This window comes from Melospiza melodia, chromosome 15 (assembly GCF_035770615.1).
Source record: "Melospiza melodia melodia isolate bMelMel2 chromosome 15, bMelMel2.pri, whole genome shotgun sequence".
Lineage (NCBI taxonomy): Eukaryota > Metazoa > Chordata > Aves > Passeriformes > Passerellidae > Melospiza > Melospiza melodia.
The window spans coordinates 8,802,839-8,817,679 of record NC_086208.1 but is presented as its reverse complement, the minus strand read 5'-3'; the positions used below and the strand labels follow the sequence as shown (position 1 = coordinate 8,817,679).

General features: G+C 43.5%; 1 protein-coding gene across 8 annotated transcripts in view; it reads right to left on the bottom strand.

The window, feature by feature from the left end:
• The window catches only part of MYO5A (myosin VA), a 100,851-nt gene that overhangs the window by 26,610 nt on the left and 59,400 nt on the right, over positions 1–14,841 (bottom strand). For all 8 annotated transcript variants that reach the window (XM_063169665.1, XM_063169666.1, XM_063169667.1 and 5 more), the window contains exons 14-23: positions 13,043–13,126; positions 9,576–9,737; positions 8,946–9,043; positions 8,272–8,358; positions 8,075–8,183; positions 7,088–7,299; positions 6,062–6,218; positions 2,321–2,560; positions 1,571–1,819; positions 376–469 (exon numbers count right to left, since the gene is read on the bottom strand). In XM_063169665.1, the coding sequence (XP_063025735.1) occupies positions 376–469; positions 1,571–1,819; positions 2,321–2,560; positions 6,062–6,218; positions 7,088–7,299; positions 8,075–8,183; positions 8,272–8,358; positions 8,946–9,043; positions 9,576–9,737; positions 13,043–13,126 (1,492 nt within the window). The remainder of the gene's footprint in view (positions 1–375; positions 470–1,570; positions 1,820–2,320; positions 2,561–6,061; positions 6,219–7,087; positions 7,300–8,074; positions 8,184–8,271; positions 8,359–8,945; positions 9,044–9,575; positions 9,738–13,042; positions 13,127–14,841) is intronic.

Genomic DNA, 14,841 nt, shown 5'->3' with positions numbered 1-14,841 from the left:
GCATCCTGATCCTCCTCATCACAGCTCCCTTCATCACAGCCCTCACATCTAGAGTTAAGCTTTCCTGGCTGCTGCCTACACAGTCATAGCACCCAGAAAAGTCATAGTGGATAAACTGAATTAAATATCAGAGCTGCCTTTTAAAAATTGAAGTGCTTTGGAACAGTCAGCCCCCCTAAAAAAGACCCTGAACCCTTAGGATTTTGTGGAAATTTAAATGGTAAAGAATTCTCATGCTTGCAAGTTCTTAAAAAAAAGAAATGAATGCACAAAAAGGAATGTAAACTAAGGCAAATTAGCCCAATCCATGCAGTAGAGTGTTACTTTACCAGGTAGCATGAAGTAGAGAACCTGAATGAAGAGAACAGAGCCAACCTGTTATTTCCTTGGCCTGGTCATGGATGCGGCGGTTCAGCTCCTCCTTTTCTGTTTTCAGTAACGAGTTCTGCTCTTTCAGCTCTGACACCAGCTACAGAGATAATAAAACATTTGACTCAGAATGCAGTTCATCTTTCATCAGTAGCTCTAAAAACAATGGCATCTTTGCTGTAACAAAAGTTCAAATACTTAAACTGTTCTTCACAAAGTGGAACTGGTGAACTAACTTGTATCTTAATTTCCAAATTACATTTCTTAAATATGTACCACTGTTGACTCCTCTGTATGTTCTGAACCCCATTTCTAATCAGATGCTAAAATTGCCCTGAAGCACTCCACAGTGCCATGTATTTTTCAGTAAAGTCCCAAAGATGTAGATGGCTCATTAAAACAGAAATATTCATAAAATAGTAACACATTTGGTAGTTCTATGGTAAAGTCCATCGCATTGGGTAACACCAAAATTTAACATCTTGCCTGTGCCCTAAAGCTGTGTCACTTAACCTGTGTTCAGGTTTGCCAGGTACTCATTTGTCTCTGATTATGGTTACCATGCATTCACTTTGCCTTATCTATTAATATTTTCCCTTATGCTTATCTGATATTGAAACTTGTCACTGCAGCATCACATCACGATGGATTGGCTCTTCCAATACTCAAACTTGCACCACTATCAGCAAGTACTCCTGACAGAAATCAGCCTGTTTGATATGTTTGTGGTTAGCAAAGAAAAGGGGTTAGCTGAAACCTGCTGAACTAGACTGTGCACATGTGTTGAATAGGCTGGCTGTCTACATTAGGCAGGATATAGCAGCACCTCTGAATACTGAATGTGGGACAGATTTCTGCTATCTATGTGATAGATAGAATGATACCTGCCTCTCTAGGCAGGTAGAGGTAGTGAATTCATTCATTTTAAGTCAGAAAGCTCAAGGATTTGGCTTTGCAAATGCTTTCAGTATCAAAATTTGAATAGCTTGGATGCGTGTATTTACATACAATATACGGATTTAGCTGGATTTAGCATATATCTCTACCACAGGTGTAGCCATTTAGACACCAAGCCTATTTAGGATGGTACAGCTATAAAAATACAATAAAAAAACTAGCCACACAAGTGAGAAAATCAAGCCTGGGCAAGACCTGAGTGGGCACTGCAAATCCTCTCATGCATCTGGGACCCCATACATGCCTGCTCCGTCTCATGTTTGTATTTGTCTGCGCGCTCCTCAATGCTCTTCTTCTCGGCCTGCGTGTGGTGCAGCTCCGTGCGGAGCTTGGCGATCTCCTCCTGCAGGCTGAGCACGCGGCTCGTGGCGCTCCGGGCCTCCTCCTCGCTCAGCCGCAGCCTCTCCACGTCCCCGCGCAGCTTCTCCGTCTCCGTCGTGTACGTCACCTCCAGGGCGGTCATCTTCTCCAGCAGGGATTTGTACTCTTTGTTCTGGGCAAAACACCACGCAGGCAGAGCAGCTGTTAGCGAGGTTCTGGTTCGAGGGAGCCTTTTCCTTCCCTACACAATACACCCGGATGTGGGAGCACAGGAGAAGCTTCCCCATTTCAAAAAGGTTTTGCAGAATTGCTTAACGAGGTGACAGAACAGTCCGGTCTCTAAGCCTGCACATCCTAAACTAAAATCAGATGGAGAGCCCACATACAGACAGGATCACCCCACCTTCCCCCAACACAGAGCAACTGACGTGCTTCAAACGCAGCACTGGCGTTAAGCGAGTGGGAGTTTTTCTCAGTTCTGCTGAGAGGAGCAAGTGGATGTTTGACTGTTCCAGTTCTGCTGTGGCCTCCCCTTCTCTCCTATCACTATTCTTCATCAGAAAAGAGAACTGAGCCCTTACAATGAAAATTCAGTGCACTCTGTGAATGCCCACAGCACTGAGAAAGCTAACCACAACTCTGACAGGTGTTCCCAGAGGCTGTGAGCTTTTACCTGCTCATCGATTTTCCTCTGCAGCTGCATGATCTTGTTCTCCAGGCCAATGTGGAGCTTCTTGTAGCGCTCCACGGAGCGGGCCTCTATCTTGAGCTTCTTGAGCTCCCTCTTGGCCATCATGCGGCGGTAGCAGCACTGCAGGTAGACGATGGCGCGCAGCGTGCGGCCGTAGCGCCGCCGCGCCAGCCAGCCCCGCACGTGCTTCTGGATGACCACGGACTTGTGCTCCCGCAGCATCTGCGGGGGAAAACACATGGGAAACACGGGGTGAGAGCTGCAAACTGCATCTGTGCAGTACACAGAGCCCCCTGTAATGATGGACACTGACAAACCTCCACCTGCAAAGAGGAACTTCTGGGGAAGAGCAGGGAGAAATGGAGTAACTTCAAATTAAAAATAAGAGGGAAAGAAGACTGGAACAAGGACAACACGGAGTAAAAAGAAAAGGAACCCTTTTATTTTTAAAACATTACAAAAGCGAACTGGAGGCACATGGAAGGACTGAAGGAACATGAGAAAAACATGACAAAAAGAACTGGAGGCACATGGAAGCACCAGGCATTCCTTTGTGCTGAGGTCAGAGCTCAGCTAATTGCAAAAGTATATAGTACCTGTTGGCAAGATTACAAATACAATATTTTTTTTAAACTGCATCTTTATCTTGAAACACTTTAGAGTCGTTGACATATGCTGCACAGAGTTCATCAATACAAAGTTTAAAATTACCACATTTGATATGCAATGCATATCCTGCAAGTCCTGCATTTCCCAGAGGAAATTGTAGCAGCTGGTAAGAAGACAGAAGCTTTTGGTTTGTTTGTGTTATTTTGTTTTGGGGGGTTTTTGTTGCCTTTTTTGACATATCTTAGCCTTGCCAACCTGGAAAAAAATTTCATCTATTCTAATAAGAAATTTATGCTGTAGTAATTTGAATTTTATTTTATGGCAGAAATTTCAACCATAGCTTTGAGGTGGAAAAAAAATTCATATTATTTAAAAAAAAAATCTGTAACATAAACCAGTCATGTGTGTTAGGCAGAAAGTTCAGCTTAGAAGAGTCTACCACTTGTTTATGGATCCTTCACCCACTAATTCAATCACAGACCACTCACGTCTGGAACCTCTGAATTCAAAGAAATTACATGAGATATGCATGGAGAGCCTGCCCAAATCCACAAGGCTTCCAGTACTCTGACAGCTTTCGAGTTCACTTAATAAAGCTTCTGCAAATAAAACAGTTTATTCTAAAGAAAAAAATATTTAGGGCTTCATGTTAATGCTCAGAATTGACAGTTTAAATATCATAGGCAGTTCACATTCTTACCACAAAGCTGCTAAGACAAACTAGTCAGGTAACAGTAATTTTATTTTATTTTAGACTGCTTAGCAAATGAACTGAAATGTGTTAGAAAGATTACAGTTCCAGATCAATGAATTTAAAATTCACTGGCAAAGTGGCAAGACTATAATACATAGGAACTTTCTCCCTTTGCATTTATTTCTGAATTTAAAATGAGACTGGAAATCCCAGCACTCTGTTCAGCCCACCAAGGAAAGGAAGCAGCTCTCTGAAAAGCACAGCAAGGTCAAAAGCCAAAGTCCTCCTGACTGCATGTCATGCAGTTGGCATTCCTGCCTCCTCCTTACACACTTTCTGGAACACTCCTTCAGGTTCCCAGCAGGTGCCTGAACACTGGAATACAACTAGCTTTCAACAATGTTCACCTCCTAAGTTTGAAAGCAACAATGTTCACCTCCTAAGTTTGAAAGCAACAAGCCCTGTAAAATACCTCCATGGTGCGGGGATGGTCCTCATCCACCAGGGAATTCTTGCATCCATGCACTCCAGGGAGGAAACAAGCCACTCCAAAGTACAGTGAGAGGATCAGGAAAGTTACTTCATCTACCAGCTATATCCCAGGAAAGCTTGTGTCAAAGCTAAGGAGGAACTAGACTCCTTGTCCAGCTGAGAAGCACATTGCAATGTCTCAGGCAGGAGCTTTCCCCAGGATGTGTGAAACAGATGATTCAACCATATTAAATTCCTTGTTCTGCCCACGTGACTCAAGACATGCCCTCTCTTCCTGCAACAACAACAGGTCCCTTTCACAATCCTCAGGAACAGCACGTGTATACCACACATTACTGCAGCCAGGGCTCAGGGCTCACAGGGCAACCTTTCAGTTTCACTCTTCTGCAATCATGAACTCCACAACAACGGTGTTTACCTTCCCACGGCACCCAGAGCCTGTGCTTCCCTCTCTGGCCATCCTCAGCTTGGGTAAGATCCCACCTTGGGAGGACAGGACAAACACAGCACACTGCAGGGGCACTGTCAGGCTGTCATGTTTTGCTGCAGAGAACAATTCACAGCTCGAGGGGGATGCTCCTGACAGGCAGGTCTGACCACCCCTTCCAGGGACTCCTGCAGAAACCTGCCATCTCCATTAGGAGGGAATATAACAGGTTTATTAAACTGTGCTGCAAGACAGATGGGCTGTGCGTTACTCATGTGACTAACAAGGCATAGGGAAACAACTCCCATCTTCCTGAAGATTTCAGGCCACCTACTGCTGTGACCCAGGTGTCACTTTATCTGTCAGACCACTGTTAAAAACACATCTTGCTTAACATCACAAATATAGTTCGTAATAACAAGAACGCTAAGAGTTCCAACAAAAAGGAAAGTGGATATCCACATAAAAGAACAGCCAAGTAAACCACAAGGGTCTTACTACTAAGAAATTCTTATCAAGGTTAATTTTTTTTTCAACTTTGTGGTTAGTTTACGTTAGAATACTACACATGTGACTGTGTAGCAAGTTTAATACAAATGAAAAATATAAAAAAACTTCAAATACAAAAGAGAAAGACATGGTACATAAGCATCAGATGGGTTTTGGCTGCACGCCTTTAACATTTACATGCTTGGGAAAACAAATCCCTCAGCTACTTTTTCAGTGAAATACAGGCTGACTTTTGAGCCTGGTTAAAACTGTTCTTGGAGATAAAAGTGCTATGAAACATGTCAGCACTTTGCAGTTTGAATCATAATTCTGTTTCCAGCCCTGTAACCACTAAAAACCAAATTCTAATTTCTCAATTGAATAATTTATTATCAAGCATATTCAGGAAAATATTACCAATATCGCTAGGATGGGGTTATATCAATTTATCCCCACATCAAAACCAACATACATTAAAAAACTAAAACAAAACCACTCCACCCATGGATAACTTTCAATACCCAATTTTTGTGGGAATCTCTTTGCTAACATAATTCCATAAGCTATTTCAGAATCACTGAAAGTAGGGATGGGAAAGGACCAGTAGTGAGTGCATCACATGTATACTGATGCAAGCAATAGTGATTTGGCCTGAGACAGATTAAGGCCATTTTCAGTATTTATTTTAAGTGCCTCAATGTTCTATATAACAAGTGAAAAAGTCAGAAATGCTGTAACTTCTCCACTGGCTGCACTGAAAGTCTAAGTACATCTGTATTAGATGACAATGAGAATATGTCTACAATGACAAGCTGATGGCAGTATTAGATATTTCTAATTTCCAGGTGCTGTCCCTAATCCATGCTCTGCTAATTTTGTCTGTGCATCACACAAAACCTAACAGCATCCACACAAAACATTTCAGATTCCCAAGATGACAGCACAGAGAAGCTTTGTCCTGAAAGTGTGTGGAAATAAAGGAAGAGTGAAGAAGTGCATTGTGATTTCTTACCATCTGGTACTTGTTCCTGACCATGTAGCCCCTCAGGAGGGCCTGGAGAGCAATAGTGGCATCCCGCATGCACCGGTATCTCTTGCGGACCACGTACATGCGCTGGAACTTCTGGATGGTGATGGCAGCTCGTGTTCTCCTCAGGAACTTGGCATAGCTGGGGAAAAGATCACAAACAGCGCCTGTAATTATGTGATTGAATGCTTGGGGGTTTTTTAATAGCCTGTATTTTTAGTTTCTTCTTAGTGTTGTCAGTGACACAGTATATTTACTTGCTGTGTACAACAGAATGACAAATGAACAGAAACCTTGCAAAGCTTTACAGGGAAATGTTTTCACTTCCCCTAAGAACTCTACTAAACAACTGACAAGGTAAACTCAGCTTAATTTCTCATCTCCTCTTCTCCAACTTTAAAGCTATTTCCACTATGTCATCTTCCAGATCTACTCTCCCAACCTCCACTAGCAGAAAATGTTTGCTTGTTCTTGGCTATTGCAGTAAGACAATTACAGAGCATCATGACATATGCCTCCTTCTGAAGGTTGGTTATTAGAGCCTTCATCACCACCCTGTCTTTGAACAATACCACCTGTACTCCTGCCCTTCTCTCTGGCCCCATGGCCATCCCTCAGAAGTCAATCCAAACAAGTCACTGACTGATGAATGTCCCTTTACAGCTGCACCCTGGGTGAGGAATGGCTTCTCCAGCAGGACAGACCCAGCTGGGAGGGCACACAGGCACTGGGCAATAAGGACTCAGACAGTCCTGCTTTACCTCACCTGCAACATATCTCCTTAGTACTACTAATTTCTGCATCACAGAGCCAGGGTGCTACTGTCCCTTCAGAAAGGTCAAAACCACTCAGGACAGACACACTCATTATATTCAATTTCCTCCATTTCCCTGGAAATTTATTTCCTCTCAGGCAGCACAGGAAGGCGAGAACAGATGTATCACATTTAAATGCCCTGCTTACAGGGCTCTGGACTGGGCTGGTGTGGCACTTGCCCTGAGCAGTGCTTACCATCGTGCCTGGTACCCTCTGACGTGTCTCTGGATGGTGATGGCAGCCTTCCTCATGCGCATGTACTTCTTCCTCATCAGCCAGCCCCGGATTGTCTTTTGGATGCGGATACAGGCAGCTCTCAACTTATCTGCCCTTATTTTTTCCAGGTAGGCTACTTGACCAGCCCGGAAAAATATTTTTGTCTTCCCAAACTGGTACTTATCCTTGTCCTATTTTCAAAGGTAAAAAGAGGATAAGTTACAGCATTAAGTGCTAGTGCATAAAAAAAGGCATGAAGGGCTAAATGAAAGCACAGTTAGTAAAGAGGCAAAATTATCTGTGTAATATTTTGGGTAATCTGAGACTTAAATTAAGTAGTGGAGAAGGGTATTTTCTCTGTATGATTCTGTTAAAAATTAATATAATAAGGCCACGAGCATGGCCCAAAGGGGCAATGTGAGATTTTTGCTTAGATGGAAATGCCATAAAGATAATAGCATGGAACACTGCAGGAGGTGACAAAGGGGCCCAGAGGATGAAAGCAATACAGGCAGTGCACATGTACAATTTTCTGTTTAAATTGTAGCTGACCCCTCTGAACGGTCCATCCTCAACCACATTACACAGTGCAAACAAGGCAGCTGGGGCTTCAGACATGTACAAATCACTTACTGTATCAGGACTAGGGCAGAACAAAGCATGCTGCTGCTCAAACACACCTGAAATTTCAGAACTGAACCAGAAGAGAATAATATTTTATGTCTATAAGCTGCAGTACTCCTTTGAGGGAAAAACAGAATATACAAAGCCACACTGAAAAAAAAATTAAATTAATTTTGTTGGCTGTTTGATTCCAAGTTAAAAGGAACAGCAGTCAAAGAGCTGTAGGATACGTTTGTGGTTTAGTATCTTGTAAAGGTACTAAAATAGTGTGGCTATGAGGGAGTCAGTGACACTGTCTCTATTCCTGCAGATTCCAAGTGCTCTCAGCACCAAGTCCAGTACCTGAATCAGCTTCTCCAGGACATTTTTACACGTCTGCTTTCGGTCACCAAGGACATCCCTCTGCTTCATCAGAACCCGGTAACGGCTGAAGAACTCCTGGTATGTCCACCTGTCCCAAAAGCAGAGCACCAGTGCCAACAGTGAACATTACCCCAAAAAGACCTGCAGCAGGAAGCATCCAAAGAAAGCAAACACACCTGGAGGGGAAGCCAGCAGCACTGATCCGGATGGTCTCCAGCACACCACAGGCTCTCAGCTGCTGCACTGCCCGCTTCTCATCAAACCTAGGGAGGAACACAAGGAGGCTCTGTGGGATGTGGGGCTGGGCTTGCACTGCCTGGGGGTCCTGGCTGTGTGCACACCCAGGAGAGAAGTGGCACAGTGGGGAGCAGGGGGCGTTGGTAAGGTGCTCCTGAAACTCAGGGGTGACAGAGGACAGCCTGAGCCCACTGGCACTCCCTGCTGGCCAGCACAAGAGCTACAGGAGCCTTGGTGTGCCTGGGCTTTGAGAAGAACTCTAAGCAAGTTCATATATGGAAAAAAAAAGGCTTTGGGATCTGAAAAAGCAAATTCCAGCTCAAGGAGTGCAAACCCCAGTTACATTTGAAATTGCTAGCAATGAAAATGCTGGAACTTTTTTCTTATGTATCACCATAAACAAAAAAATGGCATCAGGAAGCATTTCTCCCTCTATTGATCCCCAAACATCTCCTGCTGTAATATACACACACAGTGAATCCATAACCAGAGAAAGGAGACACAGCTCTTCACTCCTGAGTGAGCAAGGTTCAGCAGAGCCTTGATCCTCAGTGGCCTCGGGCCATCCCTCCCAACAGGGGCCCCCCAAAGCCCACAGGAACTGCAATCTTACGTGAACGGGAACTTGAAGTCGTTTGGCTTAATGCAGCGCACGTAGTGTGGGGTTGTAGCATTCAGGGTTTCCATCAGCAGATGAAGAGAGTTTCGAAACTTTTTGAAAAAGAAAATGAAAAAAAAAAAAAAGTCAGGGAATAGCCTCAACAAGCTCAGTCATTTTTGAGATAACCTCAGAAAACAGACCAGATTTGCATACTTGCAATTTAATTATGGCAAAGATATTTTATGTTTGGCCACTGATGACTGGAATCAAGTTTTCTGGGGATTGAACCCCACTTTGGATTTGAATCAGACAAAGTGGCACATGATCCAAAAAACCCAGTTTAAGATTTTCTAAACTTCTCAGCATCCACATTAAATTTGTTTTGAAAAGCATCAGTTTGGGGTTTGGCATCATAATAAAAAATGGATAAAAAATAATTTTAAAAAATTAATAAAAATAATAAAAATAAATCCCCCACAGTGCATTGGTAACTGGGGACTATTTTGCACCTAGCTGTAAGTCACAATAAGCTGGACCTCTCAAAATCACAAGGGATCCCACGAGCCACCAGCAAACCTTGAGACACATGAGACAGGAGGTGAATGGAGACATTTTGTAACAGAGCTGCATCTTCAAACTCACCTGGTGTCCCACAGTTTTCTTGTGCTCCTTGCTGGCTTGGCCTGGCCTGGCCTTGGCAGGTTTGACAGGCATTCGAGTCAGAGGCACACGCCCTGAAGGGGCTGCTGATGTGGGGCTGAGCACCTTCTCCTCATCCTGGAACAACTCTGGCAGCAGCTTAAACTGGTGCAACGGCATAAAAAACACACACACAGGGTAAGAACCCGGCAAGCAATTGTACCTGTTTGTGTTTAAGGTTAAATTCCAGGCTCAGCTTTTGTAAGAACTGCATTTTTGGTGAACTTCACAGGGGACAAATGCAAAAAGCAGACATGCTAAATGGTATAGTGAGTGGGCCATGATTTAACACCAAAACTTTTGTGGGTTTGATCAGTGAGTCTCCTTCTCAAGATAAAATTCTGATTTTTTTTTTCATATAGCCAACAACAGCCATGTGAAACTGTAAGATACCAACAGCAGTTTCCTAAGTACCAGCTGCAATTATAAACAGCTGCTTTGATCCAAGAAGGAAGCGACAGGGTCCTCTCACATTCCAATGGTGCATCAGTCTCCTTTGTGGTTGAGAGGTATCTGGGACACTGAATAAAGCAGCAGGCAGCAAAGATTATTCCTTTTTTATCACTCCAAATTGAAATAATCAGCTTAACAGAGGAAACATCAACTGAAAAAACCCCCACTAGCCAAATTTATCTGACTGAGATCTACTCCCTGCCACTGGGAGTGGAAGAAAAACCTGAAATGTCCTTCCAAATACCACACAGGACTTCTGCTTCCCCTTCTCTAACGGCTACAAAATATACTGGATACATAACAGCTGCTTTGAAGCAACTTATAACTAAAAATAACTCCACCAGGTCTTTCCACTGACAACTACAGCTCTTCACAACCATTATAGGAGAATCTGAACCTCTCTACCTGTCCATGAATAATTTTATATCTAGCATCTGTGCCTTTTTCCCCAAGAGACAGGAACATTCATTTTTCAGTACTAGAAAGCACTTGGGCCAAGCACAACCTAAAAAATTAAAAAATTGGTTTTGTCTTATAAAACTTGGTGAGCAGACACAATAACCAATGGAACACAGTGCACAACAAAATGGCACCTGTGCCCTGTGGTTGTGCCAGAGGGGCTGGAAAAGGGCAAGAAATGTTCCCCAGCAGCACTCCAGCATTACAAAGTGACTAAGTATGATACAAAGGTACCCTGAATTCCTGAACTCCGAAGGGAGTATTGATCTCCTTGGACAGATCTCACCTGAGCTGGTGGAAGAAGGACATTTCCTGAGGGTGATTTACTCTTCTCCTTGCACTGATTCAGACTGAGGATGGTTGGGGCAGCACCTCCCTGTGGCACAGTGGGTTGGTGTGCACAGGCAGCTGAGCTACACAGCCAGGTGCTCCCAGCCTGTACAGGAACTTATTTGAATATAATGTGATTCTCTGAAGCTCCTGATGCTCCCACACACCAGAGGTGGGGGTAGGAACAGGGTTCCCACTGTCTCAACTGCAGATGGAGGAGTTCTAAGCTATCCATACCCGAGGCTCATTCTCCTTCTCCAGCCCTGGGAAAAGCTGCCTGCAAAAATGGGTAAGTGCATCTCAAAGGCACCATTTTCACAGACACTGGCCCAGTTACTCCAAGCAGAAGAAAGGAACAATGTCTGGCCTCTCCAGCACAGGTCAGCAATAGTGGAGCAGTGCTGCAATGATCCAAACTGCAGGACCACTCCTGTTTGGTTTGGGGTTTAGTATCTCATCAATTTCCTTTGTTTCTCAGAACACTAGGAGTGGTCAAAGAGAGGGAAACACTGATCAAAGGGTAGATAATTCACGTGATAGAAAACAAGCTAGGAAGCATTTCTTCCCTGTGATTTTTTCAGACAACCTAACACACATGCTGCTAACAACCTTACAGATCACTTCTTTCAATGCAGAGCCACAACAGAACATTCTAACAACCATGCCAGCAGCAAGCACAAAAGCCCAGGATTGCTGTGTTGCTTTCACGACACATGCATAGAAACTGAACTAGCTCACAGAGGTTCTGTGGGTGGATTTACAGAGAAAGCCAAAATAAAGAGCTGAACTCCACAGTCCCTGCCAAGAGCAGAGTGTGTCATGCACTTTGGAGAGCAAAGAAGCATCCAAGCTGTGTGTGAGAGTGGGCATGGGCAGGATGACAGATGATGCATTCAATTTAGAATTACCTTCTGTTGGATGTGCACAGCAAACCCAGAAAACATCACCACCAACAAAATGAAATAAAAATCAGAAATGCAGTTCTACTACAATTACTAACAAAGAGGCACTGATGAAAAACAAAAATAAAACATTCTTTACACTGGTTTTGGCAAAATGGGGTAAAGCCATGGTTTTTTTTAGTGTTTAGATTGAACTGCCTCAAGCTACACTGAGCCTGCTGAAGCTGCTGTCAGGCTCTTACAGCAGCTCTGTCACCCCATGGAGCACCCTGTCCCTCTGTCCTGCACAGAGTGGCCTCTGCCAGCTCCCCAGAGATGCCACCTGCCTCCCCCTCCACCCCCAGAAACTGGCTTCACTTAAACCACTTCAATACTGCTGCCAGTGGAAAGTCTGCTGTGGTGTTTCATTATACCACACGTTTTAATCATTTACCTTCATATTATCTGCTCAGAATAGAAACAGAAGAGAAAAATGCTGGTTTTCCTGATAGAATAGCAAAATTTTAAATAGCCTGTCCTTGATACCCAGCTTCCTGGGCCATCAGAGCTAGCAAATTCCCAACAGCCACCAGTGTGCAATGTCAAGTTAATTGCCTTCACATTTCTGAGAGCACAACTAGCATTTCTGCCATTACCAAACACAGACAGTGCCACTGAAGGCCTGTTCTATAATATTACTTCATGCAGTATTTTTCAATTCAGAAGTTACCTTTCTTTCATAGATATCAAGGAGACAAGACTCTAAGTTCTGGTTTGTGTCCTTATGGTCGCTATATTTTATTCCTCTCTCATTTTGAACTTGTCTCTCCTTCAGAAATTTGCTGCTCACACCATAAACAATGAGCTTGTGTTTTCAGGTTATAAAATTAAGGGCTTAACTGTTAAGCCTTCTTATACCACTATGGTATATCAGACCTCACTGACATCTCTACAGAAAATATAGCTAAGTTTTGTGAAAAAAACCCAAACCCTCCCCAAATCCCCTTTCCCCCACTCAAAAACCCAAACCCAACAAAATAGCCCCCAAAAATAACAACAACCCACAAACAGTGAAATTAGTGGCTAAATAAACTGATCTTACATGGAAAACAGTTAGGATACAGGACTTTCTAAATTCACGCAGATAACCAAGTAAAACACAAACTATGTTCAATTTCAGTTGATCTGATACTAAGGGAGAAATATTTCCTAGGTTTATAAGAAGTTTTCTATGACCCTTAACTCAAGGACTCTTAATGGCAAAAGAAAAAAAATCCTTATACTGACCTTACTTGATTTTAGGACCCTAATTTGTTCTTCATAAACTGTGTCTTTATTCTTTTCCAAAAAGCCTTCACATTGATATTCCACCTGAAAGCCATCATTTTACAAGAGAAAGTATTAGAAGTAATAAATAATAATAATTTGCATAGAATTCACCAGCTATAACATTCACATGAAAACATAATTCATACTGAAAATATCAGCTCCCAAGTGCATCTGCGTTAAATATAGATTTTCCTCAAAGAGAGTGCTTTCCAGTAAAATAAAGAACATGAAAATAGAGAGAGGAATACTGCTGTTGCATTATACCAGGCATATTTCACTGCTGAATGGCTCCTGTAAGGGTGAACACTCCAAGTGTGTGCTGAGCATCTCCTTCCCTGAGCCCATCAGGGCTGCAGAGCTGCCTGAAATCCAGAGGCAACTGAGAACAAAGTACCTCTCATCTCATTAGCTGAGAGGCAGTAAGTACATCTGCCCGCAGATTATGGTGGAAATGGCTCATTTGTGCTCCAAAGGACTCCTTTTACCAGCAGCAATAAAATGGCTGAATGTTGTGACAATACCTAACAACCCTCTGTCACGGGGCTACAGCGTTTCCTGGATCACAGAACAGCCAGTGTCAGATAAAAACCTACCATTTATTTTACTTCCCTAATTCAAGGCTGAGAGAACCCCAAAACTATTGTCAGAAATCCATTTATCAGTGCTTGCACAGCAACACTACATACCCCGAGCTGCAAAACATTGCAAGGAATTCCTAGAGGGAAGAGGACAGAGGATGTCCCCAGGGTTTCTGCACAGCTGGAAGCCCACCCTGAGCACTTCCTGGGGTTCCATCCATGGTTTTCCTGCGGGAGGCCATGCCAGGAGAGGGCAGCAGCATCCCTGCCTTGTCCAGGAGCACAGCTCAGCACACATCGCTGACCTGCCAGCTGGGGCTTTGCTTCTCCTCCAAGATGTCTGTGTGCATTCAATGAGCACACAGCAAACATAAAACACCTAGCACAAACAGCAGGGCAGAGCTTAGGGCTTTGCTAGAACCTGCTTGGAGCTGCTTTCTGCTTTCCTTGGCCCTTGCTGCTCACAGACTAGGCACAGGAAAGTCTTGCTTTTGATATCAAACAGATTATGAAATATTAAATAATTCCTTCTTCTCTCATCCACAAAATAGAACAGAACTCGTGAATCTAAAGTTACAGAGATGTTCTTGGTGCTTTCATTAAGGTAACACTAGATGCAAAAAGAATAGGACCCTTTTATACATAAATTCAAGAGCCTGGGAGAAACCTAGTGGAAGCAGATAGAGGCCTCCAACCCACCCTGTGCAGACTTACTGGTAAGAATCTGAGAGCTTCTTGAAACCTTTTTTGACAAAGTTGACAATATTCTCAGGCAACTTTTCTGTATAACAGGACAACTGTATTACACAGGATTATGATTTTTTTTGTTGTTTTAACCTGAGGAGTGGCTCAGTTTGAGGAGCACTGGGAGCTGAACAAGGCATGCACTCCACTGAGACACCCCTCAGTCAGCTTCCTAGAAATAGCTGTTCCCTGCACAGCCCAGGAGCAGCACACACTGCTCCAGCAATAGAAAAGGCTCTGTTAGCCTCTCTCCTCTTTGCACATTGAGATGGCAGCAAAAACTGCATTAATTCATTGCTGCTCTTTAGCTGAAAGGAGTGGGGTACAGGATTTCCTTTTTTGTACATTTCTGTTGCATAACTGGGACTGACACAGTGATGCTGAGAGCTGTAAATGCACAGAGCTTTCCTGTTTGGAAAGAGGATGGGCAGTGCT